Consider the following 26,195-nt stretch of genomic DNA (forward strand, 5'->3'; position numbering starts at 1 on the left):
AATATATGTTTTCAAGGAACACGGTGAAAAACACATGCAGTGTTAGAGGTCACCTTGTTCAACTGAGCGTATTGAGTTCATGCTATCTTATTGTTAAATGGCCGGATTTTATCACCGACCCCACCAAATGTTATTTTTAACATGCGTTACCGTGGTAAAAATTTAGACCATCGGGGTACGCAACCCATAGAAATCATTCTTCTGACACGACAAGATATTTCTCAGAATTCCACATCAGGCATTGCAAGCATACTCGCCTAAAGATGGTGTTTTTGATTGATGAAGACGCATAATAGGAATGATAACCAAAAGCCCTTAACCACATTTAAATACCAGCATTTCTTAAAGTCTTTCGGCGGAAGAACTTTGCTGTAAGAACTTCGTCGATGCGTCATGCGACGTCTCTGAGAAATTTTGTGATTATATCTTAAACTGTCGACGCAATCTTAAGCACGAACTGACCACAACGCAGTTGTTCACCACGGCACATATTAAAACACTTAAGCCATTTGCGCCCTTATATCGGCAGTTTATGAATTATTTGTCTTTGTACTTCGTACGAGTTTACAAGTATTGTGATTTCAATACCCCGAAACACCCTCAGCGGTGGGGTAGCGGCCATGGTGCTGCGCTGCGAAACACAAGATCGCGGGATCTAATCCAGCATGCGGCGGCCAAAATGCGAAAACGCCCGTGCACCATGCATCAAGGGTACGATAAAAATTTCATGGTGGTAAAAATTATACTGGAGTCCCCGATTACGGCGTGGCTCGTAATCTAATAGTGGTTCTCTCATTTAAAACCCCAGAATTAAATTCAATTTATTGCACTGAACAATTAACTGAAACACAAATACAAATTGGACAGCTTAACCCGTTATGGTTGCCATTCCTGAAATGTTTATTCAGTCTTAGCGGATCATTCAGGACATTTTCATTATTCAATAAACCAAACATCTATTCCACCTGCACACTGAGAACAGACAGCCGCTAGAAAGGCTAAATTTGAGCAAACAAACTTGCGTGCGTTCGAACAATCCGTTTGCGCACAATGATGTAGAGAGTTCATTGTCTTCATCCATGAGGGGCTGCCACCTGCAACGTCCAAGACCCCACTTGGAATGCTGATTACTGCTGCTTTATATTTTGGCGACATTACGGGGCGCAAACTCATCGAAGCATTTGACTAGTAACGTTCACTCGTACTCCTTCTATTTTGACGTTCACTGTCAACGCTTTTCTTCCAGTGCTTCTCAACTATTCTTTTCCTGTCACCTGCTGCTTCAAGCATCCGTAACTTCACAGTTTAAATGTGCAAATAGCATGAGCTGTGATGCGAGCACCTATACTGCCTACTATTGCTTCCGAAGTATGTGCGCAGACGTACGTCACCACTCTTGTGGTCAGCGTCAGGAATGCTACTAACCTTTAATAAGTAAAAAAAAAACGCGCAAATTATGCAATAGCTAATGGGCTTGCTGGTGGTTCTCACACGTTGTATACCACACCGTGCGAAAATAAATGATTTTGGTTCATTTATCAGCGGGCCGTCCAGGAGGCCCACGAAGCGGCGACTAGGCAAGGCCTGTACGTCCCGACGTGGGATCCTTGAGCCCGGGTCATCGATCTCCAGGATGCTCAATAAAAGTTTTTACCAACCAACCAAATTTATAAGCAGTCGCGTTAGTTAGATCACCAGTGGCACGCGGTGGGCGTTCCTATCAGCCGTAATGTGAGCACCACGTCACTGCTACGTCAGCGGCGGTCACGAGCCAAGGCGATGGTGCCTATTTTCTCCAAGCAACCACGTGGACCCATTTACCTGACTGTTTTTTTTTCTTTGGGAATAGCACTCTTTGCCTGAAAAACTGTTTGTGTGCTTTGGTGCTCTTGCTTGAAACTATATTTCTTGAACGGGCCTCAGCGTGCCGCTATGTAATCATTCAGACGTGTCTCATACTCAATGTTTTGTACTAATATAACTCATTTGGAACGAAACAGCACAAATTCTTTGATATAACATCCTACAGTATCAGATACAATTTTGTTACATTGTTCCTTCTTCAACAGACCTTGTTGTTTGTGCATCTCACTGGGATAAAGTAGGTTATGAAGCACAGTAGGCGTGATAACCCTGTACAGATCTAAAGATGCGGGACCTAGTCTGACAATTACAGCTGACAACTTCAATGGGTTTACCTAGGCTGATTGTATATGCACTGGAAAACAGTTCACGTCATTGCTAGATTGAGTGAATGATCGCAATATTTGCACCATTCCTCTCCTGTTATTGTTGTGGATTTGACGTTCTTTTTGCTAATGGAACTAATTGCCTGTTTATTATTTATTGTTGCTCTCCTGTGTCATGGCTTTGTAGGACCATGGGCTAGGAATTGATAAATCACTATGTATTTGACTTAAGTGAATGCTACTATCTCTCGGTATCTGGAGCTTGCGAACCACAAGCAATGCGTTTAAAATAGGATGAACTAGTAAACAAAAAAAATAACTGATCCATGTAGCTGCCAATGGCGTAGAACACTTTGACTCCGCTCATTCCATCCTCGGTCATGTACTACTTCACAGGTATTCTTGTTGACGTCAAAGAATAAATCTCAGGTACAATTTCAAGATTTCGAGCATGCTGTGAAAACTTCTATCTCTCGAGTGGAACTACAACATATATGGCGGGTATAAAGTGCGTTACAAAATGCCACAGCGTACATAGGTGAGCGAATCATCATATCAATTACAGATTATGCATTCAAACCACTTATTTACCTTCAACCTATCCGGACACTGTTATACACTTGCTGAGCTCACAAAAAGAAAGGTGATAAACACTTTTGCCCACAAATCCATTTGTACACGGTGCGCGGACATGAATAGAGACACCAGATATCGGTTCCCTACCGGCAATTTTTTTTTCCTACGCTGAAATATAATCGGGATACGGAGATTTTCTCAACACGAGAACCATTAAACAAATAGCACTGAGTGAGGCACTGATCCACACATTTTCTGAACTCCCAAATTAAGTACTGCGTTTCATATCCACTCAGTGGTTTTTACAGTCCACAAAAGAAAACTTCTACAGAGAAAGGGCACAAACCATGAGCAGTCACTTCAGCGCTTCACGCCAAGACACACGAAGCGAGCGTAAGAACCGGACTCGTTGTTTTAAGGCTGACATGACCCGTACAGCCTACGAATGAAACAAGATTCACGAAGCGAAATAAAAGTCTAAAATATGACATCAGTATCGGACAACAAAGACCAACGGATAAAACTGAAACCAGCATAAGATGAGGCATGATTAAGATATATATACATATGACGTGTGAAAATATTACCATTACATTGTATGTGTAAAGGTGCCGTACCACCTGTAGCGGTAATGTTTTCGGTGAAGAGCCGCGCGCTTCAATTGTAAATTTCATGTGAGGGAGAGGCGAAGAGCAGGGCCTGCCATCTTATCATAAAATTGTCGTTGTGCAGGCGAAGATTATTCTCGATGTGGGGAATGATGATGTTTTTGTACCCTGACGACCTTAAGTTTGTTATGCTCTCTGCGTCGCATGATCTTCGTGGCCCCACCGAAAGAAACTGATATCGCACAGTAATTGCGGGCGATACCAATGTCGCGTGTACACAGTTCATATGGCATGAGCTCATCCCCAGAGAATGGCGCCGACGCAGGGAAAGATCTCGTCACCGTACAAAGCTGGATTCACCTGGGAGCAACCCAACGTTCAATCGTCCATACACACAAGATAGCGTTTCATTACGAACACGGAGCACGCCAGAGCACTAAGCACTGTTCTTTGTGATCACAGTTCCTGGGACGCGTATCGCGTTGAGCAAAAAAAAAAAAAAAACACGACCCCCTCGCCCCCGTCTTGCATTTCTATTTGTATCCAACTCGCGGCAAATGTCAGTGTACGTTGCACGTCTTCTGCTCTCTGAGCTAAGTCCACAACCTGACACAGCTGGATTCGATGGATGAGCGCCGGGGCTGGCGACGTTATTGTGATTAGGTGAGGTTACACTCCTTCGTCGGCTATCACACGGACTCGTCGACTCTTAATCGCGTATGCGGGGACCGCTTCCACTTGGACTTGGTGGCCGTTGGCGTCGCTGGTAGGAGCGGCCTGGCGCTGGAGTTGGAACTTCGCACATCTTTCGTGCCTCTGTGTCCATTACGAATGGGGAGCGTCTTCATCTCTTCCAGCACGGGCTGAGACACCTGAAACAGTGAGCAAAACAAAAACTGAATATTAGTATGTGGAACAACTGCAGCTGCGTTTGACCTTTCAGGCGCAACGTCAATAAGAAATCACAAAATACATTCCCGACAAAACATGAAGTACGTCCAGTATTATTATTTTAGTTGTGAAGAGAACATTTCTGGGCCTACTTTGTACCGTTAAAGGTGGGCGAATAAAATTTGGGCCCCCTGGAGTTATGTTACGTGCGCCTAAATCTGAGTACACGGGTGTTTTCGCATTTCACCCCCAACAAAATGCGGCCTCCGTTTCCGGGATTCGAACTGCGATAAAGATAAGTCCTCACAACTTGAGGCGATGACATGGTACAGCGAAGAGCAGAGCTAGTTCGTACGACACCGTTATAACTACGCTATTATGAGGTTAAGATGCACGCGAATACAAAGGAACACAGGAGTACAGAAATTAGAGCAGATGTACACTCTGAGCTCAAACCCGCCGCGGTAGCTAGCGACCGTGATGTTACGCTGCTATAGGCTCGAGGTCGTGACTCAACTCCCAGCCGGGGTGGCCGCATTTCCATGGGGGCTACGCAGCAAGGCCATCGGTTCAGTGAAGTGTCCTTCGTCGTCTTGGTGATGTTAATGCTGTTTTACGTGCCATTTTATCCGACGCGACCTTCTGCATAATGTGCCAATAGGTCCACTAGATCATGCCATTAAGTCAAATTAGACCAAAACATTACGTACCGAAGATGAAATAGGCATCTCGTGGATACACCAAAAAGGGGGAAAAAAACATTCCAAGTGAGGACGTTAGTCATTTTGCCGTGTGCTTCTCTGGGCGCTTTACTACCCCTTCGCATATAACCCTCCTTAGTGATTCCACGATACGGTACTCAGAGCAGGCGATGCCCTAAATGTCACTGTAGTAAAAACGGCTGCTTAATTTTGCTAGGAAGTGCTTTCTGTGAAGTACGCTGTGACGTGAATGATCGCCTTCAGTCGTTACCTACTTAGTGGCGATACTGAAACTGACTTGGGCCGGTCGCGCCACGAAGTGCCAGAACAGTAAATGAAATCGCAAACGACATCTTAGTAGTTATCACGGGACAGTCTGTCACTAACCAAAAAATAGCGTGCAGACCATAAGAAACTTGCTAAACTTCTTGCAGCTGACGACACAGCCACGACCAGTGAACGCTGGCGTGGCAAGCACGCGATAGGACACTGAGCGCTAGGTCCTGCAGCTCCCGACAAAAGGCGGCTGACACCTGAAAAGCACCCGAAATCGTTGACGCAAGGACTTTGCTAGTGCTTCGAGACGGCTGGCACTTGCGTCACATCGCCTATAACAACTCGCTGATGAGTTCGCGTTGATTAGGTAGCCTGTTCTTGCGGTTGGATTCATAGTTCAAGGCCTATTCCACATTTATATACGAGTGAAACGCTGATGCGCATATATAAGACAGCTGTTGCAATGACATGAATGAAAGTTTTGAACTTGAAAGAAAGTTTTGCAAGTGTCGAACTTCAGCGAAAGCATAGAAGGTAATTTTTTTTTATACCTTACTTGTCATAAAACCGGCCTACGTCGGCAAGCCTAAAAAAGTTGAAATACGAAGTTTAGGCATTCAACACTCTATATTAAAACCTGACAGTGCAGTTCTAAACAGGCTGTGTTAGAGCATCTAAACGAGAGAAACTTCATATATGAGCTTTAGCCCCATTTAACAATGTTTACAAGCTTTTTGCAAAAGTGCTACTCGCAAATGAGTGGTGGCTGTAGTATACAATAAGAAGCGGCCGCTCACCTTTTCAACGCATGACTGGCTTCCACGTAGTGGGATTAGCGCACAATTTCGCAGTGAGTAGCACACAACGCCCGCCGCTCTTTTCTTCCCAAAGGTGTTCTGTGACAAGAAAAAAAAAGCTCATATAGATTATTTACTCTCACAAACAGTGCATAAAGTAAAGCGAGAATCTATATGTGTGACGAGACCTCCTCAATGCACCCAACGATGATTACGATACATCAAGAATAATGACGATAGCACGTAATTGATTGAAAATTAAATGAAAAATTAAGAACAGAAATAAAGAAACATAATAAATACGAGACCCCACCTGAAAGGGTAGAGGAACAGTAAACAGAGCAAGTTTCTGTGCCATAAGGGGAACGAAATGAGAAGGCGAAGTACGGCAGGCAAAGAAAACTCAAATCTAGCTTTTGCACATCGATGCAGCGACCGAGGGACAGCTACTTGCCTATCAGTTAATAAGCTTTTAACTGAGAGTTTATTTTCTTTTGAGCATTACTGAATGAGTAGTACTGTAATTTTCCTTGATCTCTGCTGTTGTGCAAGCAGTTTTTCATTACAAATTTGTACACGACATTCGTGTCAGAATTGCTGGCCGAGAAACAGGCCTAAGAGGGCAATATTAATCAGTGGTGCCTCTGTCTCAGGGGTGACGAAGCCAGGAGCACTGTACATTATTATTATTATTATTATTATTATTATTATTATTATTATTATTATTATTATTATTATTATTATTATTCATACATTATACACTTGAGAGGAAGGGAGTGCGAGGGAGGAACAGGCGGGCAACTGGCACAGGAAGGATCCGTTCACAGGCATGAAAGCAGCGACAAAGCACCATACCGTAGCGTGCACATGCAGGCGTGCTTCGAGAGTTATTATGTGCTCTTTTCCCGCGCGTTTTTTTTTGTTTTTCTTTGATAACGTTAGGTTGACAACTAAGAGTGATCCTTTTCCCTTCTATCTGCCTTGATAAATGACCGCCAGCACCGAGCAGCTCGAGTTTACTCATGTGGCTTTCTTTTAGTTAAGATTTCTAATAAGGAGAAGCTTCTGTAGTGCAATAAGTTCGCTTGGTGAAAATTTACCTCTTAGCGCACTACGGCAGCCTTGCTGCGGTCAAGCTAGGGAAACGATGGAAAGGGGGCAGCATGTTTTATTAGAACGTGAAGATATCTGCCCAGCGGTCGATTTAGGCACCACTGGCCTCCTTGAAGCGCTCGTGTTCAGCGAGAGCAGTGGGAAAGTAAACATGTCCGCAGTGGAGATTAGTAACAGGCGATTGGAAGATTGGTGGAAGAAACGTACGGAAACGACAAACAACGGAGGCGTACAAAAACAAAGTTCACAATAGGGGTTCAGAAACTTTGGTTATGCGAATTCATCGCAGGATTTTTTTCCCTTCTTTTTCTTCTTCTTTAACGTAGGTAGGACATTAGGCATTAAAATAACAAGTGCTTGGTGGCACAACCCACCGCCTCGTTCAAAAGGAGATGTTCATAGCATCCATTTATTTATCCATCCATCCATCCATCGGTCCGTCCGTCCGTCCGTCCCTCCCTCCCTCCATTCATCCATCCATCAATCCATCCATCCATCCATCCATCCATCCATCCGTCCGTCCGTCCGTCCGTCCGTCCGTCCGTCCGTCCGTCCGTCCGTCCGTCCGTCCGTCCGTCCCGTCCATCCATCCGTCCATCCGTCCGTCCGTCCGTCCGTCCGTCCGTCCGTCCGTCCGTCCGTCCGTCCCGTCCATCCATCCATCCATCCGTCCGTCCATCCGTCCATCCGTCCGTCCATCCAACCATCCATCCATCCATCCATCCATCCATCCATCCATCCATCCATCCATCCATCCATCCATCCATCCATCCATCCATCCATATCCGTCCGTCCGTCCGCCATCCATCCGTCTGTCCGTCCGTCCGTCCGTCCGTCCATCCATCCATCCGTCCGTCCGTCCATCCATCCATCCATCCATTCATATCCATCCGTCTGTACATCCATCCATCCAACCATCCATCCATCCGTCCGTCCGTCCGTCCGTCCGTCCGTCCGTCCGTCCATCCATCCATCCATCCATCCATCCATCCATCCATCCATCCATCCATCCATCCATCCATCCATCCACCCGTTCGTTCGTTCATTCGTTCGTTCTTACATCCATCCATCCATCCATCCATCCATCCATCCATCCATGCATCCGTTCGTCTGTCCATCCGTCCGTCCTTTCATACGTCCGTCCGCCCGTCTATGCCTCCATCCATCCATCTATCCGTTTGTCCGTTCGTTCGTCCGTCCGTCCATCCAACCAATCAACCGTCCGTCCATCCATCCATCCATCCATCCATCCATCCATCCATCCATCCATCCATCCATCCATCCATCCATCCATCCATCCATCCATCCATCCATCCATCCATCCATCCATCCATCCATCCATCTATCGTTACTGGGAGCAAACTAAACACTGTCAGAACCAGCATTACTCTGGCAAGGATTTACGACATGTCCTTAGATTTCCAGCCGTGAAGACTTCTTCAAGCGGCACTTCAAATCGACTTATTTGACCAAATAATACTCAACCTAGTAACACTCTTCTCCAGCATATCTCAACGTTTGTATCTTTCTATCTGAATCTCCTTACACACTGTCTCATATCGTTCATCAATTTAGTTTTCTTTTTCCCCATATTTTCTGTCATAGCTTTGTTACCAAATAGCCATAATGACAAGCTCACATGAAGGAACAAAAAATTTGGAAGACGCTTCAGCTTCGCCTTTAAGAGTGGAAGGCGACAGCGTTCAAAGATCCCTGACTGCTTCGCATGCTTCCCGGGAACTGTAGCGTGTGTAATCATAATGTTTAACTGGAAATGTCTGTCGCGAACGCTACGCATGAAGGCGAGCTTTGTGGTAGAACGGGTGGAACCACAGCCTCTTGCATGGGCAGCGATGCTGCAGAGGCGAGCCCCAGCTGGAGTTATTGCAAAGAACTGGGCGCGCCGCTGCGTGGCCCCCCAAGACACCCATCGCGCCAGCGCGCGCAGAATGGTGGACGCCGCGGCCGGTCTGTGAACGGCGCGGCCGGTTTGTGTGTGTGAAGGGGTTCCTTTGAGTTTTCACGCCACAGAATTATGTTTTCTCGTATAGTCAGATTACAATCCGAGAGCTATCATGTCTGCAGGTTTCGTGCAAGTCGTAGTTTAGTTTAAATGAGCCTAAAAAGCTTATTATTTATTATTATTATTTAGGTCCGTAAATTTTTTGCATCACATGGAAGGCCTGGATATACGTGGTTCGAAAATTTGTGTGTGCAATGTCCGACGCTAAATGCAAGACGCCGGTGCCGGTATTTCTGCGACACGGGCTCCTTAACACTCTGGCGTTAAAACGGGCAGGAACGAAGCACAGCAGGTTACTCAAGTATGTAATCATGGGTCGTCACAAACAATATGAGTTAACATTACAGCACTAGTCTCTCTTCCTTTTTTTATAGGTCATGTTGAAATACACATTGCCGCATCTATAAAAAAGTATCTTCTCTTACCCTCTGTTGTTTCTCCCTACGCAACCAGATCTGAAGTGGTGCGATCGTTAGTGGCGCGTATTTTTAGAAGCGTATGGCAAATACGATTGCTGCGTGTTCCAGCGTAGCTTTTCAAAGCCGCTTTAAGGTTATCCTCTTCGACTGACTATGGATTGCTGTAGCCAAGCAGCGTTACTTGACTTTATAATGAATTACTGATGAGTAAAGTACGGGCTCTTACATCTGACAGCGAAGTGACTAGCGTCTTCTTTTGACCTCGCATCGTGGGCAGCGATGACCACGACTGGCCGGACTGCCCGGACTGCCGGTCTGAAGGAACGCGTTCGCATTGGCGCAAGTTCCCAAGGAACCTGTTCAGCTGCTGCTTGAACATCCGTGTGGTGAGTGTGTACAGGACGGGGTTCAGCGCCGAGTTCACCGGCAGGAGGAACACTGCGACCCATGCGTACAGCGTCTCGTCGATCTTTGTTCCTGCAAGGCACGTGAACGAATTAAAAGATCATGAGACGAAAGCTGGAGCAAAACAAAAATATCAGATGAACTTAGCTCTGCGAATTGCAGTAAGGCAGGACGTTTGGGTAGTTGGATGAGTGCATACTTCAAATCAGTGCGGATGAGGACCGAAAAGCGATGCAAAGGACGCACGCAGCGAGACTGCTATGTAAGAACTGAAGCCTATACTGCTTCCATTCGTGTTGCCGTCGTCTTCCTTGGTTGGTGATTTAAAGTGTGTAGCTCTGATGGCATTCGAACTATCTGACTAAGGTGAACATTTTGGCGTGCGCGTGAGACCGCACTGTGTATTACATAGTGTCCCAGCTAACTTTAGCCAGAGCTTAAAATATGCAAATGCCACGTAGCTGAACCGAACAAAGGTAATGTTGTTTGCAGACGCATGGAGATACTCAAACCATTTTTTTTTCATTCCGCCTAGTTAGACAATTAGTGAGAAACTCCTGATACAGCTTTCTGTTCCTCAATGCGTGCTACATAAAACTGTTTTTTCGAGCGTGAAAGAAGCCCGCTAAGGTACACGCAAGGTGCCTCGGGCGGCCAGTCGCACGCCAATTTTGCGTGCATTTGTGGGCTTCACTCACGCTCGTAAAAAACACTTTTATGTACCACGTATTGAGGAACAGAAAGCTGTATCAGTAGGTTTTCATGTCGGTCTGCAATATTCTAATGGAGACCTTTCATCTAATTATCATATTTGAGAAGTTCATTAATTAAGATGAATTATCTCATTAGGCGGAATAAAGAACATAATTTGAACAACTACAAGCGACGGCAAACAACATTACCTTGGTTCTGTCCAGCTATGTGGCCTTCGAATATCTTTAAACTCTGACTGAAGTTAGCTGGGACACCTTGTATATATCCCTGATCCGCGAAGATCCCTGACTCGTCTCATTACCACACTATGTGTCACGGTTTCTTGATGAAATCACTCGCTGCGTCTTCCCTGTCTACATAGAACTTAAAGCCTGCATCAAGCTAGATGTTGAATGTTCCATGTCTACACGTCCTTAGCTCTAGATTGAACTTTCTATCTGTGCATATGGAACGTGATGAAAAGCTACAAATTTTGGCGCATTAAAAAGACAACAAAGACAGACAGATAGGTCGAGCTCTTTAATAAACGACCCCTCTGCAATACAAAAAAAAAGAACTTTTGCCATACTAGGAATCTTGACAAGCCAAAAAAGACACAAGAATAAAAAAATAATGGTAAGCGACCGTAGCCTTTGACGCTGGTGTCTCTTTGTGACACTCGCACCTCGGCGTTGGTGTTCTTTAGCTTTTTAGGCGAGCGTAACGCACGAACCGAACTCGAGGACGTCATAGCCTCCGCGTTGATTAATTAATTATGGTCCCATTAGGTGTCATGCCACCATATTGTGTTCTACGTTTTTAGTGAAATGATTACTTCCTCTTTCTACTTCCGGGTTTCCAGGAATTCCGCCAAAGTCGTGCAGACGTGGCAGGTCTCTAAGGATTCGGTCACCCGCCGTGTTTGCTCAGTGACTATAGTGATAGGCTGCTGAGCACGAAGTCGCGGGATCGATTCCCTTCAATGGAGGCGAAGTGTGAAAACACCCATGTACATAGATTTAGGTGTACGTTAAAGAACCCCAAGTGGTCGAAATTTCCGGATTCCTGCACTACGGCGTGCCTCATAATCAGAAAGTGGTTATGGCACGTAAAAACCCCATAATTTAATTACGATGCTTTGGAGCGTGGTAATCAGTGATTTCTCATTAATTATTCTAGGCACTTCAGTAACTCAACTTATGCCCTGATTTCATATCTATAATGAAACCCAGAAATGTGGTGGTGTGCCATTTCTTGACTTATTTTCAATTTCATCCCTGGTCGTCTCCGTGATATCTAATTAATTTTCATTATTCCAGAGTCTTCAGTAACTGAACTTGTAGCTAGACTTGTGCTCTGATATCATATCTATATTGAAACTAATGAATGTTGTATTTTTCTTGTACATTTTTTTTTATTCGTTTTAAATATCCCCCCGTCGCCTCAGTTTCTTCTAGATTATCATAATTATTTCAGACATTTTATTAACTCAACTTATGCTTTGATATCGTAACTACAATAAAACCCATGAAATTTGTATTGTACTACTTGTTCTATGTTTGTCTCATGTATTTTGAATTCCTTCCCTGGTTGTCTCAGGAGGTGAACCGGAAGTGCTATGCAAGAAGCAATAGTGTCAATCGATGCTCGGGCCACAAAAAAAAAAAAAACGGTAGCGATGCCATCATCAAGTTTATGTACCTGCTCACCGTAATGCCATACACTTTGATGGTGACCGCTAGGTCACAGTTTCTTTCAAAGCGAAAGCCTTAGGGGTGTATGTCGGCGGTGGCCTTGACGAAACAACGCCGTGACGAAAAATGTTCTACGCCACAAACAGTGAAAGGGGCGCAAGAAAAACGCTAGGATTGACGTCACATTTCTCAGGGAGGTTCCTTTAGGCAAAATTAATTAGAGACTTTCAAAACAAAATTTGACACATTTCTAATTGGGTGGTAATCGAGCACGCTTCCCTGAAGCCACGGCTGATCCACGGTTCTCGCTTACTAAAGGCCTGCCTAGTGCGTGCTCGATTGCCCAGGTCACGTCGCAGCCATATCGCTGACTATGGCGTGCGTCACTGGGTAGCGCACGTGACAGCGCGGTAAGAGGCGATCGGAGGATTGGTGGAAGAAAAGTAGGGAAACGACAAAAAGCGGAGACGTACAAAAGCACAGTTCGAAACAGGGGATCAGAAAATTTGGGTGGGGTAGTTGATAGTGTTTTTTTATCTTTTTTTTGTTTAACCTAGGTAGGACATTAGACAGTATAATAGCAGGAGCTTGGTTGCGCAACTCACCGCTCCGTGCCAAAGGGGACGCTCATAACATCCATCCATCCAGGAGGGGGCGTCACGTGACGAGTGTGTAAAATGAGTGCGTTGATGACGTTCCGAGGTCTACAAACGGTATTATGCTTACGCATTCCCACACGTAAACACTCTTAAGTGTCTGCCGAGTATTTACTTTGCTGTCGCGCCAGCTGTCGTTGCGAAGAAAATTGGGCGCTCGCGCTCTGCGCAATGACGTCACAGTCGGAGCCGTGGCGGCGTGCGATGGAGGAGCGTGCAGGCTCTTGCGGCCCGCGTGGGCAACCGCGCAAGTACGCCACTGCGGAAGGAGCGCGTGCTGCTGCGCCTTGCCGCGGAGGTCGCCTAAGTGCAACACGTGTGCTTCCCGTCGCGGCTCGTTAGGTCTTTCAAGAAGTCTAGCCGAGATTGTATGACTTAACGCATTATCAATGTGTAGATCACAAGTCTAACCCCGATTGTATAAGTTCATGTATTACCAAATATGCAGCAAGCTTTCGTCGTCTTGTGTTTCAAGAGTGTGACACCGGCCGAACTTTTTTTTTGCGCGTAAGCATGAATTTCATTGTATTTTAAAGGGAGTCTTGGGCCATATGTACATATCTTAACGCATTTTTGCGGCATCACGACTACCAGAAAATACAAAAACAAAGAAAAAGAATCAATGCGTTGATTTCTGTGTCGTCTCACTGCATCGCCATCAACTTCAGAAAGTGGAATGTTTGTCACCATATTCCTTTCTTGTAATCAAACTCTTACTGTAACATTACTGAAAATGCAGTTTGTCGGAGTGCTTATTAGTATAATGTAGTTCTATGTTTATCTTACGGACCACGACAACTCGAAATATTCCCTCTTGCCCTTGATGTCCCAGAAGTTTCCTCGATTCTGCGCGAACAAAGAAGAAGAAAAAAGGAAGACAGCCACGTGATGCCTACACACGTACCGGCTATGGCGATGATCTTAATGAAGACGATTGGCATCCAGCAGAAGAAGTCAGTGCCTACGATGAAGGAAAACCGCTTGGCTATGGCTCGGTCCTGCAGCTGCTGCGTGGAGCGCAGCCCCACTTTTGAATGCGTGATAGTGACGAACATGGTGAGGTAAGCGTAGGCGATGAACGCGAACGCCACGCTGTTCACGATACAGAACACGAACGCTGAGTACTCCCAGCCTGTAAACGGATGGAAAAAAACGACATCGTACTCCATCCTGCCTTCGCACATTGCTGTGTGTGTGTGTGTTTCTCTTTTCTTTCTTCCTCCTTTTTTTTTTTTACGGCGATACTGTTATTGCGAGTAAAAGCGTTAAAAAAGCGTTCGTATATACCTGTTTCTACAGTTTTATATATTTCGAGGACATGCGGGGAACGCTAGGGGTGGTGTGCGAAGACAAATGTTTTATTGTGTGTGTCAACTGGGGGCTAGATGAAAATTGCTAAACCCTCGTTTCTGACCCGCTTAGATGCGTTACTTGAAATGCTTTGAAAATTTGCCCGCTCCCTTGACGCACCAAAAGCGGCAGAAATTTCATATTTAGAGTGAATAGGGAGAATCGTATGCAATACGTGTACTGAAATATTGAGCAGTCTAATTTAATTATGTGCTTAGAAAATAACTGTTGAATGCTCGTCTCCTCTATATTTGCATGCATTATACGAGGCATGTAGCTTGCTTTCGCGGTCTCATTTAAAACACATAAAACACTCTCGCGTTCAAAAAGTTCAAAAAGCATTTATCACTGCATTTCCGGCAAGCACGCGCCATTTCAGATTGGCGCGAGTCTCGCTCACCCTTCGAATCCGGGTCGTGGATGTGCAGAGGCAGGCAGACGCCGTTGCTGCCGTAGAATTCCTCACCGTAGTAGTCAGGTCGCATCATGGGCACCGCGGCAAGCAGCAGGGCCACGAGCCATACACCGAGCATGCAGAGCCAGGCGAAGCGGAACGTGCGCCGTTTCAGTGACAGAGGGTACGTGATGGACGCGAACCGGTCGACCGTGATCACAGTCAGGGTGAACACCGACGCCTCGCTGCTGACCTGCGGGGCCACGGGTGGCGTAGGAGGCAAAGCGAAAAGTGGAAAGTTGGGCGAGGTGATCAACGTTCAGATTTGATACAGCGCAAGCAGGACGAGAACAGGGAAGTGAAAAGGACAAAACTTCTTTCGGTCACGGTCAGTGGCGTAGCAACAGGGGGGGCCGGGGGGCCGTGGGCTCCGGGTGCAAGGGGCCAGTTTGGGGGGGGGGGTGTCATATACGTCTGAAGACACCCCTCTCTCTGCCGGCTACACCCGGGGGGGAGTGACAGAAGACTTAAGGGCCCCGGGTGCCAGACGACCTAGCTACGCCACCGGTCACGGTGAAAAAACAAGAAAATAAACGCGTTTCGTAGCCGGTGCGGCTTTCTTGGTCACACTCAATATCGAAAACCCTGTGAGACACCACTTACACCAAGAGTGACGCTGCTAAATCCTCCGGCGCTGCCGTGGCTATCGAAAAAAAAACGTTATTTAAAGGTGTCCCGAACCACTTTTCATCGATTGTGAGAAATGCATTTGACGCTAACAGAGACGATTTCCGAAATACTTTGCCGCATGAGAGTACACTTCAATGCGTTTAGCACATACGGAACTCAATGCGAAGCGAAGTCTGCCAAGGAGCGGTCAGCCAGGAGTGGTCAGGAGTGAGCGCGCGATGGCACGCGTACGGCTGGTCTGAGCTTAAGTTTCGCGCGGTTCCGGGCTAGTTGAGTGTTCAAAACTCATTGAAATGAGCAAGACCCGGAAGCTATGACACGGACAGGCAGTGTGGCCAAAGCTTCATTCCTACACTGCGGGCGACGCTAAACGTTAGCAGACAACAGTCGGCGATAGTACGATAATCGTACTTATTGAAGTAAGTAATTCCTATTAAAGAATGTAATTTCTTATTATTGCCTGCGTTAATAAATATACCCAGTAACAGTAGGAGGAAGCGCTTTGATCCAAAGAGCCTTCTTGACTGATGTCAGCTTTTGGCCTAGTAGCTGCGTATAGAAATCTGCTATATGACGAAATATAGCTGCCGGAGAAGAGTGAGTAGAAGGCTTCTGTTGAAAAGAGAGCGATCGAGAGAAAGCTGACTTCACGGTCCGCTTGCGAGCTCCACGCGACGCACACGACCGGCAAATGTGGATGAGATGTTCTCAGCAGCCTGCGTTATCCGCGGAGGGAGTTTTTTCACCAAGCCCGGTTTCCTCAGGACTCTCTTAATTATGAACAGTAGTGGTTCCACATTACGGCAAGTTGCGTTTAGTGCAAGAAGAATAGAATAGAATACCTTTATTTCCATCTACTTGATGGAGGAGGCTGCAAGTAAAGCGGCTCCAGTAGGCAGCTTGACGAGGCCCGCAGCCCCCTCTACAGAATATTCGGCAACAGCATACATGCAAGCACATATGCATCATACATACATATATACACATACACATATACATATGTATACATATATATATATATACACATACTCGTATATACTCTCATGAACCCACATACTCGCATTTACACATGCACACCCATATCCATACAGAGCCACTGGTGATTAAACAAGAATACTTAGGGTAGCTTGTGTGGTTCTCGTGGTGAATACAAATGAGACAAGAATACGCCGCTGAACATTATATACACACATATATATACAAATACATGCATTCATATACCCGTATATGCATACACATTCGTATGCATACCTACACACACACATATATACAGAAGCATATATACACACTTCATATGCATACTAGCCGAGAGGATGTACACTCAACCAGTAATTTAAAAATCATGCATATACAAGTCTCTCAGTTGTTGGGCCGTTATTTGGGTGATATCAACGCCTAGATTATTATATTTATTTAGAAGCATTGGCATTGTGTGTGACAGCTTCTCCCTTAGATAATTTGTTCTGGGTGTGACGACCCGCCATATCTCTTTATGACGGGTAACATAAAATTTGTCATTAAGTTCAAGGTTAGAAAGTTCTCGTAGAAAGGAGAAGTTCAGTTTTACTTCCCGCCTAAATGCAGTTGTTAACTTGTACTGGTATAACTTTAACACAGAAATTATGATGGCTTCCTGAATTAAGTTTATAGTATGGGAGTTGTAGGGGACATTAAAGAGTAGCCGAACAAACTTCTTTTGCAAGACAAGTAGTTTATGCAAATTAACAAAGGTAGTTGTACCCCATACCAATAAGCAATAATAGAGGTACGAATAAAAAAGCGAGTTATAAATGAGAAGTTTAACTTTAAACGGCAATAGTGATTTACATTTCCACGTCATGCCAATGACCCTAGATAACTGGATTGTGACTGCGTCAATGTGTTCGTCCCAGAGCATATTACTCGAAAAAGTTACGCCGAGAGTTCTCATACTAGTAACCATTTCTATCGTTTTTTCCCCGTACATAATGTTAATATTTGAATTCACTGGCTTATTTTTGGGCCTAAAGAGCACAGCTTTGGTTTTGTTTGTATTTATTTCCAATTGGTTCATTATTGACCAGTCCCTCAGCTTAGAGAGCATGAGGTTCGTTTCATACTCTATATCTGTACAGTTTGTCCCTGAAACAAATATACTGGCGTCATCAGCATACAGGACATATTTCGCGTTTAGGTAAATATTAGTTACATCATTGATATAGGCGTTAAAAAGAAGGGGCCCCAAGACACTTCTCTGGGGAAGTCCTTTTGAAATAGGCTTCATACTTGAACAATGCATATCTATCTGAACAAATTGCTGCCTGCTTGCTAGGTAAGATTTAATTAGTGCTAAAGAGTGACCTCGAATACCATAGCTATAAAGTTTTTCAGTCAATGTTAAATGGTGAATATTATCAAATGCTTTGCTAAAATCCACATAGACGCCAAGCACAAGCCTTCTTTCTTCGAACTGGGATAAGATGAATTCCTTTTGTTCCAACAGTGCATATTCGGTGGACTTAAGCTTTCTGAAGACGAATTGGGCAGGTGATATTATATTGTTCTTCTCGAAAAAATTATGAAATTGGCGATGTAAGATTTTTTCCAGGCCCTTAGAAAAGATGGGCAATATGGATATAGGCCTATAATTTTGGATGTCATTTCTGTCTTCCTTTTTAAATAAAACACTCACTTTAGCGAGTTGCACTCTTTTCGGAAAAGTTGCACTGGACAAACATAAATTAATAATATATGTAAGGTACGGTGTGACATTATGTAACACGTACTTTATCGGTCTAATTTGCATGCCTTCAAAATCACACGCGGAACTATTTCGCAGTGACGTGAAAGCAGAGAAAACTTCATGTTCAGAGACAGGCTCAAGAAATAATGAGAAGGGGCTAGCAACAGGCTTCAACTTAAGCAATGTCCTAGATGAACTGTTTTGATTGTTGCTAACAAAGTGATCATTAAACATAGTGGCGAGAAGGATGCCAGATATCTCATTGCCATTTATGTTTAGTTTTTCTATACGAGAATGCGATTTATTACGATTAAGGACAGTATTTAACCTTTTCCATAAGAAGTCAGGTTTTGGTGCAGAGCACTCAAATTCAGACTGAATGTGTCGCACTCTACTTAGTTTTATTTCTTTATTCAGTTTATTTTGATAAGTTTTGAATTGTTTCAGTGTATCTGGGTCCTTATTTTGAATAAATTTATGATACAATTCGTTCTTGCAATGTATTTTTGCAAGCAGTTCAGGCGTTATCCACGGTTTACGAATTTTTTTGCCTAAGGTAATTCTTTTTTCGGGAAAGTGGTACTTGTATATACCAGAAATTATATCTATGAACTTTGTATATGCCTCTTCAGCGTTCGCGATATGACCGATAACTTCCAGGTCACAGGTTAACATCTGAGTTCAAAAAGCCTCAAGGTTGGCTGCTGTGATTGGCTGATAAGTGAAGCATCTCACATCCCTCTTGTCTCGAAAACTATGTTTAGGTATCATAATAAATATTGGAATGTTGTCGCTTATGTCGTATGACAGCACACCGGCGGTTATGTTGTCGTTTTGCATATTTGTTATGAATAAGTCGAGTAGAGTTTCACTGCTGTCTGTAATTCGGGTTGGCGAAGCAATCAGATTTTCAAAACCATTTGACGTTATTATAGTGATCATTTCTTTCTGGCACGTGGAATTTACAGACAGATCTATGTTAAAATCACCACCAGATATCAAGAACAAGTTATTCGCGGAAACAAAACGCAGAAACTGCTCATAGAAACAGAAAAAGCTAGGAAGGCTGCCATTTGGGGGCCTATAACAAACAGAGAACACGTATTTGCCAGCACGTGCCGGAAGTATTTCGAAGTCGTCACATACACTACAAAACGATGGAAGCAATTCGCGATTCATTGCATCTTTCAATAGCAACATAACACCGCCCCCTCGACGATTTGGACGATTTAAAAAATGACAGTGATAAGGAGCAAAGCTAAGTTCGTCGCGGTCATCTTTGAACCACGTCTCCGTGACCATGATGACGTCGAACAAAAAGGAAAAACTGGAGATGAAATCCGCGATATCTGTTAGTTTAGTGCAGAGAGAGCGCGCATTCAAGTGCAGGCATTTCAAGAAATTTTTATGTTCGGTTATACCAGCTGCATCTAATTCTTGCGGAAGAAAATATCTGTGTTGTGTCATACTGGACATTTAACAAAGCAATGTGCAATCATGAAAGTACAAACTAAGCGGGAAGGTCATGTGCATTTCGTATCACAAGTGCTCGGTCGCGATCTGCCCGCCTCAGAAATACCTTGCCATTTCGGTGCCACGCGTAACGATACCCTTTTTCTTTGGCCCATTCTTTCACCATACCAAGTAAGTGCCTATTGTGACTGGTCAAGTGTTCTAGTACGAAGACACTGGAGTTACTTTCCTTTAATTTATGTCTGTTCACAAACCACTGATCTCGTGCCATTTGCCTTGTGATCCTAACGATCACACCGGGGATCTTGCCAGGCCTTGCTGGAAGGCGATGTATGGCACTAACGTCTAGTTCCGTGAGTTAGGGAACCTCCATCATGTTAGCAACACTGTTCACTTTGTTTAGAAGATTTTCTTCCTCAGAGACAGGAATTCCATGAAATTCTAAATTTTGCCTTCGATTCCTCCATTCCAGTTCATGTAGCTCCAGTTGTATTTGAACAGTCTCGCCAGCTGTGTCTTTGGATTTTTGTTCTAGCATGTCAACTCTTTTCCGAAGTTCCTTTGTTTCCCGCTCTTGTGTGGCCACCCGTTCAAGAACTTCGTCGTATTTCTCTGACATCATTTGAACTGATTCTTCAATTTTGGATACTGTTTCTTTAAGGGGCATAAGTTCGTCAAGCTTTCGGTTAATGCTGAGCAACAGGGATCTAATGCCCGTAATCTCATCGTCACTGGTTGCAACTTTTTGGCCTTCTTTCGCGTTCTTCGAGGCCTTACAGGTGAGACACGACCACTTTTGTCTAGCAGACGCTGATTTGCTCTTGTACTGCTTTTCTGTGAGGCCAGAGCAATCTCCCATGTGAAATCGGTGCTCGCAGTCTGCGCATACTATCTCTGCCTCAGTAGGTTCAAACTCGGCCCCGCAGGAAGAGCAACAAATTTCTTTCGTTGTCATTGCTACGTATGCAACTTAATACATTTCTACAAAAATACAAGAAGAAGGAAGGGCATAGAGGCAGACATGTAATACATAAGCACTGGTAGTAGTCTAATGGCAGCGGCAGCAGCAGCAATAGTATATACTCAGAAGACAGCCGTACAGAAAAGTACCAACCTGCAAAAAGCAGAGCACAGGCTTAAATTCGGTGTTTCCGAATCTCACGCAGGCTGTAATCTCACGCAAATTCTGTTTGGCCAAGTGACATTGCTGCGATGAACTTTCTAGAGAGAGTGGAGTCCTCGGCAACTCAATACTACTGGATATCTAACCCTAAGGCACTTCGACCGATAAATCTATATTGCGTAATTTCCGGGCGGGACGCTCATTGTCAATTGATCAAGAGTACTCAACGAAAAAATGTCTCCGTCTCCAACCAACGCTTTGACAAGGAGATCAGTCCTCGTCAGGACTGATGTCAAGCCTCCAGCCTGAGACATCCCTTGTTCAACCGCTGTTGATGATTTCTCCTCTACATCTTCCTGCGAACATTTGTCCTGTTTACGTTGCCAGCTGGGTGCTTGACGTTCAGACGTGCTTGAAGCATCATCGAAACCCATTGAAGGCTCACCGCAGCATTTTCCTTTGTAGGTAGCAACGACAATAATAGTCCGTAGCATGTTTTCCAAGAGCGGAAGATAATCCTAAAGTCAGGGGTTTTAGCATCACGAAGCTACACAATGGGATATGAGGGACGCCCTATATTGGAAGGCTCCGAATGAATGTTGACCACCTGGTGCTATCTAAAGTTCACTCAAGCGCGGTATGCACCAGCATTTTTGCATTCCGTCATAGCAAAATGAAAATCCTGGATAGGTTTCCATTATGATCAATGAACAAAGTGTAGTAATGTTGCGAATGTATCCTTTCTTTAGCATACTATTTCCAGGAATGAAATCGTGAGGCAGCTCTAAGTAAGAGGAAAGAAATATGTCCGACATATATATAGTGTATCAGTCTATGCTAGCCGCGCGCACAATTTCCTGAAAGCTTGCTGCGAAAGCAAATGTATTCAAACTGCATCCTAGAGCCTCTTTTTCGTGCTACAGCTAATGCGTTAGAAAACCTGACGTGAAGGAGGGCGATACAATATCTTTATATGACAAAAATGTTTGGTTTTTGGCTATAAATTTTCAATTCTGTGCACCTTCCTGCGTTTCAATTTTTTCTTGATTCGTTATGCATATTAGGTAAAAAGTGCCGTTCTTTGTTGATCATGCTCCCCTCTTACGTAATACCCCATCAGAGGCCTTTATGGGTAAAATAGATCGAAGCCTTCGAAGTAATAGATCGAAGTAACATCGAAGCCTTGCAGAACCGTGCTGCGCGATTTATATTTTCAGATTATTCACGTTACACCAGCGTCACCTCGTTAAAGAATAAAGCTGACTTGTACAACTTAGCACTTCGCCGTAAAATGTCTCACCTAACATTTTTCCATAAGCTTTATCACCATCCATCACTTCACGATGATGTCTTTCAGTCACCAACAGTTATTTTTCCACGCCGTGACCATCCATACAAAGTCAATCGCATTAACTGCCAGTCATCCCGTTATGCATATTCATTCTTACCACGCACAATAACTGAATGGAACGCCTTACCATTAGTCATTGCCACGGAACCAGACATTTAATTTGCTCACGAGTTGTCGACTAATCATATTATTATTCTTTTTTGGGACTTCTACAGTGTTTTCGATGTTTGTTGGTGTTTTTCATTGCAGTTGTCTTATGTTCTCCTAATGTGTACTAATGTTTTCTCTGTAATAATTGCGACCTGATTATCTTGTATATTACCTATGTTTCACTGTATTATTACTTCTGTTACACTCTCTTGTTTTTAGTATGTAAAAACTATGACCAGTGCTTGTGATTGCCCCCCCCCCCCCATTTAATACCCTCGTAATGAGGGCCTTTGGGGGTATTTTGAATAAATAAATAAATAAATTACGATGACGACGAGACTAGCTCCCGATTCCATGCCTACGCTGTTCAGGAAAAGCGCGCTCACCGTTGACAGGAAACCCGAGACGCTGCAACCAACCGAGCGTCGCCAGCGGAGGTCGTGGCGAATGTACTCCCCTCGGAAGGCCACGTCGTGCGAGGCGATGACGAATAGGTAGACGCCCATGATGAGGTCGGCCAGCGCCAGGTTCTTGATGTAAAACGAGTGCACCGCGTTGGGCTCACGCAGCACCAACCTCCCGACGAGCACGAGAAGGTTGCCGAGGCAGGCAACCAGCGCCACCACCCACACGGCCACGCGGAGGACCACGCTGTCCAAGAGGTGCGCCAGGCTGCTGATGCCGTCTCCGCGTGGTTCACAGACCCGAACGTGCAGCGCGGAAGAGCAGAGGCTGAAGTCGCTGAAGTAGCTGCGCCATTGAGATGAAACCGGATAGGGAAAAAAGATAGAGGGGAGCGGGGTAGGGACGAACGTGAGATGAATTTCTACATAAAAATATATAGACTTTAGACACTAGAATAGAACTGATTTTATTACCGGTTAATACTGGCACACTAACACAGTCAAGATCTCAGTGACATTCTTTGCACTTTTTATATAACTGTTGACGTTGAATAGGAATGATATTTTCTTCTTATACATATAAGTTTGTTTGTTTGTTTGTTTGTTTGTTTGTTTGTTTGTTTGTTTACTTACTTACTATATAATAGTCACGATGAACTTGTTCTGCTAGCCTTTTCTGCTATTAACATATGCCTTCTTTTCAATGTCATTTTAATTTCCACCCACTCCATGCAATGGAGTTGGTGTGTGGGACTTTAGGGTAAGTAACGAAATAAATTGAGTGAACCGAGAGCGACGCTGTAGCATGATACCCCACATGGCGCCACAAAAGTGTTCGGCGTTTGCAGCTATCAGTTTGATAAATGTCGAAGTACTCTTCATTAATGTGACTATCGCATTTATAAAAAAAAACATGACAGTCTTTGCTTGTAAGAGCCCTTAATACGTATAACCTGCCTCAGTGATAGTTAATTCATGCAGCACAGTATTTGGCAACCCTGGGTTTTCTGCTCTCGTGCAGCAATACCAGGTGCAGTTTCGTCCATTAGCGAGGTGAATACTCGTTCTAATGCTTGCGCAGCATATTAAGGTACTGACCAGCTGATGGGCTGCTTAACAAATTACATGTAGATACTAATCTTGAAGGGACACTTGTCACCGTGTTAATAGAGTGAGTTACCAAACCACTTCAACTACTAGGATGGCTGAGAATACTTTCCTCGCAACATATATTCGCGGATGCAACGTTGAAGAACACGCGCCGTATATATTCATGACTAGGAGATATATGTTTATTTTTACTGTCTCTCTATCCTTCAGGGTGGAAACATTAAAAAGGTACAACAAGTTGAAACACTTTCAAAAGGGTTTTTTTTTGCTGTATATTGTGACTGGAAAATATGTTTAAGTGTTAAGAGCTTCGCGAGCTCTTCGTTCCAACTCGATATTGCCGCGACGGGTTTACATTCTTAGAAACATTTAAATAGATGCGACAAAATCTCTGACATGGCTACGACCATGCTGATACGCGCCTGAAACGTTGGCGGTATATATAACGGTCAGCGCCGTTCACCACAACCATGCGGATGTACTATGCGACAAGCTTCTTTTCTTCCTTCGCTTACTTTGTTTTCTTTTTTTTACCTCGAACCTCGAAATTGGCTTGACTAATTAAGTGAGTGTCTCTTTGCGCGACCGTAGTGGCGCCGTCATTGTTATCGCCATCGTCGTCAGAACCGCTTCCTCCACCCCAGCTTCACCGTCAACATAGGACGAAGAAAAGCAAACGTTCTCTAGTCACCGAGCCTGGGGATCGAAGTCGTAGCCCTGCGGCAATATGCAGGTGGGATCCAGGCACGCGATCTCCTGAGCTGCAGCACAACATTTGCAGTTGGCAATTTGTGCGGGTTTGCACGCACCATCTCCGCAGACTGTTACGGCGTCTTCCGGTGGTCGCTTCGGAGCGCTACAGAGGCACCCAGAGACCATCGAGAAAGAGCGCTCCGACTGCGTTCAGCTGGTTTTCCATACGAAGCCATTCCTTGCCTCATAACGGACCTTTTTCTTCGGCATGTTGGTGCGACTTGGAAAAAGTGAATTTAGGGCGCTACATAGACACACGCAAGAGAGACACACACAGACACACAAAGCGCCAACTGCAAACTGGTTTAATAAAATAGAAGCTGGGGCACGGTAATTAAGAAGGTACATTGCTAAACTATAGTGAAACAAGAAACCGATAGCGTGCATTTACGTTTGACACTTCGAGCCGGTAAAGCACGAAAAGAGATCTTGCAAGTCCCTCTAATCGCAGTGTGCCCTAAGTTGACAGTATTGCCTACCTGCAACGGTGGCTTAATATGGCGTTGTCCTACTAAGCCCGAAACCCGTGATCGAATTCTTGTCATGGCGGCCACATTTTGACAGTGGCGAAATGCAAGAACGCCCGTGGTAGTGGGCGTTGGGCGCACGTCAAAGAACCCCAGGGAGTCAGGATTAAGTGGAGTTCCCCACTATACGGCGTGCCTCATTAAAGAAACATGTTTTCTTTTGTCTCGATTATCAATTCCACAGGCAGTTAGCACCATTGATACGATGTTTTTTGCGTAAAACGCATTTATCGGACCCACTCAGGAATATACGAGAGTGGGTGCCATAAATGCATTTTACAAGATAAACATCGTATGCAGTGGGTTTAACTGCCTGTAGATTTCACTACTGAAACCTTTTAGTAAAAGTGATTAGATTACCTGGTTTAGTTAATAATGTTACGAACTCTACGGGTATCAAGCGCAGTTATATGAAGGTATACGTCACAACTAGTTATTAACAACAATGGCCTTATTACTTTTGAAAGTTGTGCGGTAACCAAGCAGCGTCCTACGCGTGTTGCCACCTTTACTACAATGTCATTGGTGCCGTTCCCCAGCATCCTAGTGCAATACGTACCGAACGCGCACACAGGAAGACATAATTCTGGGTATCGGCACGCAAATGGCAAATATGACAATATTTAGCAGTACTAGGGCCGAGGCTCGATTTTCCGGTCAGCGTGACACCCGGTTGACTTGGTTATCTCGCACATAAATTTGAAAACCCTCGCCTCATTGTCGGCGATGCGCCGTCTGACATTGCTACGCGGTTCGTTCTGGTTGACACAGAGACATCGCTATACACTCGGCCGGCGAATAAGGTGGCCGCTGAAGATGCGGTGATCCTTTGTGGTCAACATTTCACCTCGCTGTCTTTTGGGTATGTGTAGGGAATATGCCCAACGCGTGCCTTTTAGTACTGAACCGTCAGCATCTGTCAACTCTGGTGGACAGCCGGGTGGAGCACTTAGTAGGTTCCCAGTGATCAATATTGACGTGTGTGCACAGCGAAAAAGACGAGGACTGAAGGAAGAACGCAACACAGGCGCTGTGTTCTTCCTTCAGACCTCGTCTTTCGCGATGTGCGCACATGTCGATATTTAATCATCAGCGCGCCCTAGCTTC

The 26,195-nt window shown here is 44.7% G+C and overlaps 1 protein-coding gene across 5 annotated transcripts in view; it reads right to left on the reverse strand.

Moving 5' to 3' along the window:
- Positions 1–876: 876 nt before the first annotated feature.
- Positions 877–26,195, reverse strand: part of LOC139059937 (relaxin receptor 1-like) — a 227,199-nt gene continuing 201,880 nt past the window's right edge. For all 5 annotated transcript variants that reach the window (XM_070538568.1, XM_070538567.1, XM_070538566.1 and 2 more), the window contains exons 16-21: positions 22,681–23,044; positions 14,792–15,038; positions 13,946–14,173; positions 9,820–10,070; positions 6,039–6,137; positions 877–4,245 (exon numbers count right to left, since the gene is read on the reverse strand). In XM_070538568.1, coding sequence (XP_070394669.1) covers positions 4,063–4,245; positions 6,039–6,137; positions 9,820–10,070; positions 13,946–14,173; positions 14,792–15,038; positions 22,681–23,044 — 1,372 coding nt within the window. In that variant the 3' untranslated portion in view covers positions 877–4,062. The remainder of the gene's footprint in view (positions 4,246–6,038; positions 6,138–9,819; positions 10,071–13,945; positions 14,174–14,791; positions 15,039–22,680; positions 23,045–26,195) is intronic.

The sequence above is a fragment of the Dermacentor albipictus genome, chromosome 5 (assembly GCF_038994185.2).
Source record: "Dermacentor albipictus isolate Rhodes 1998 colony chromosome 5, USDA_Dalb.pri_finalv2, whole genome shotgun sequence".
NCBI classification, from domain to species: Eukaryota; Metazoa; Arthropoda; class Arachnida; order Ixodida; family Ixodidae; genus Dermacentor; species Dermacentor albipictus.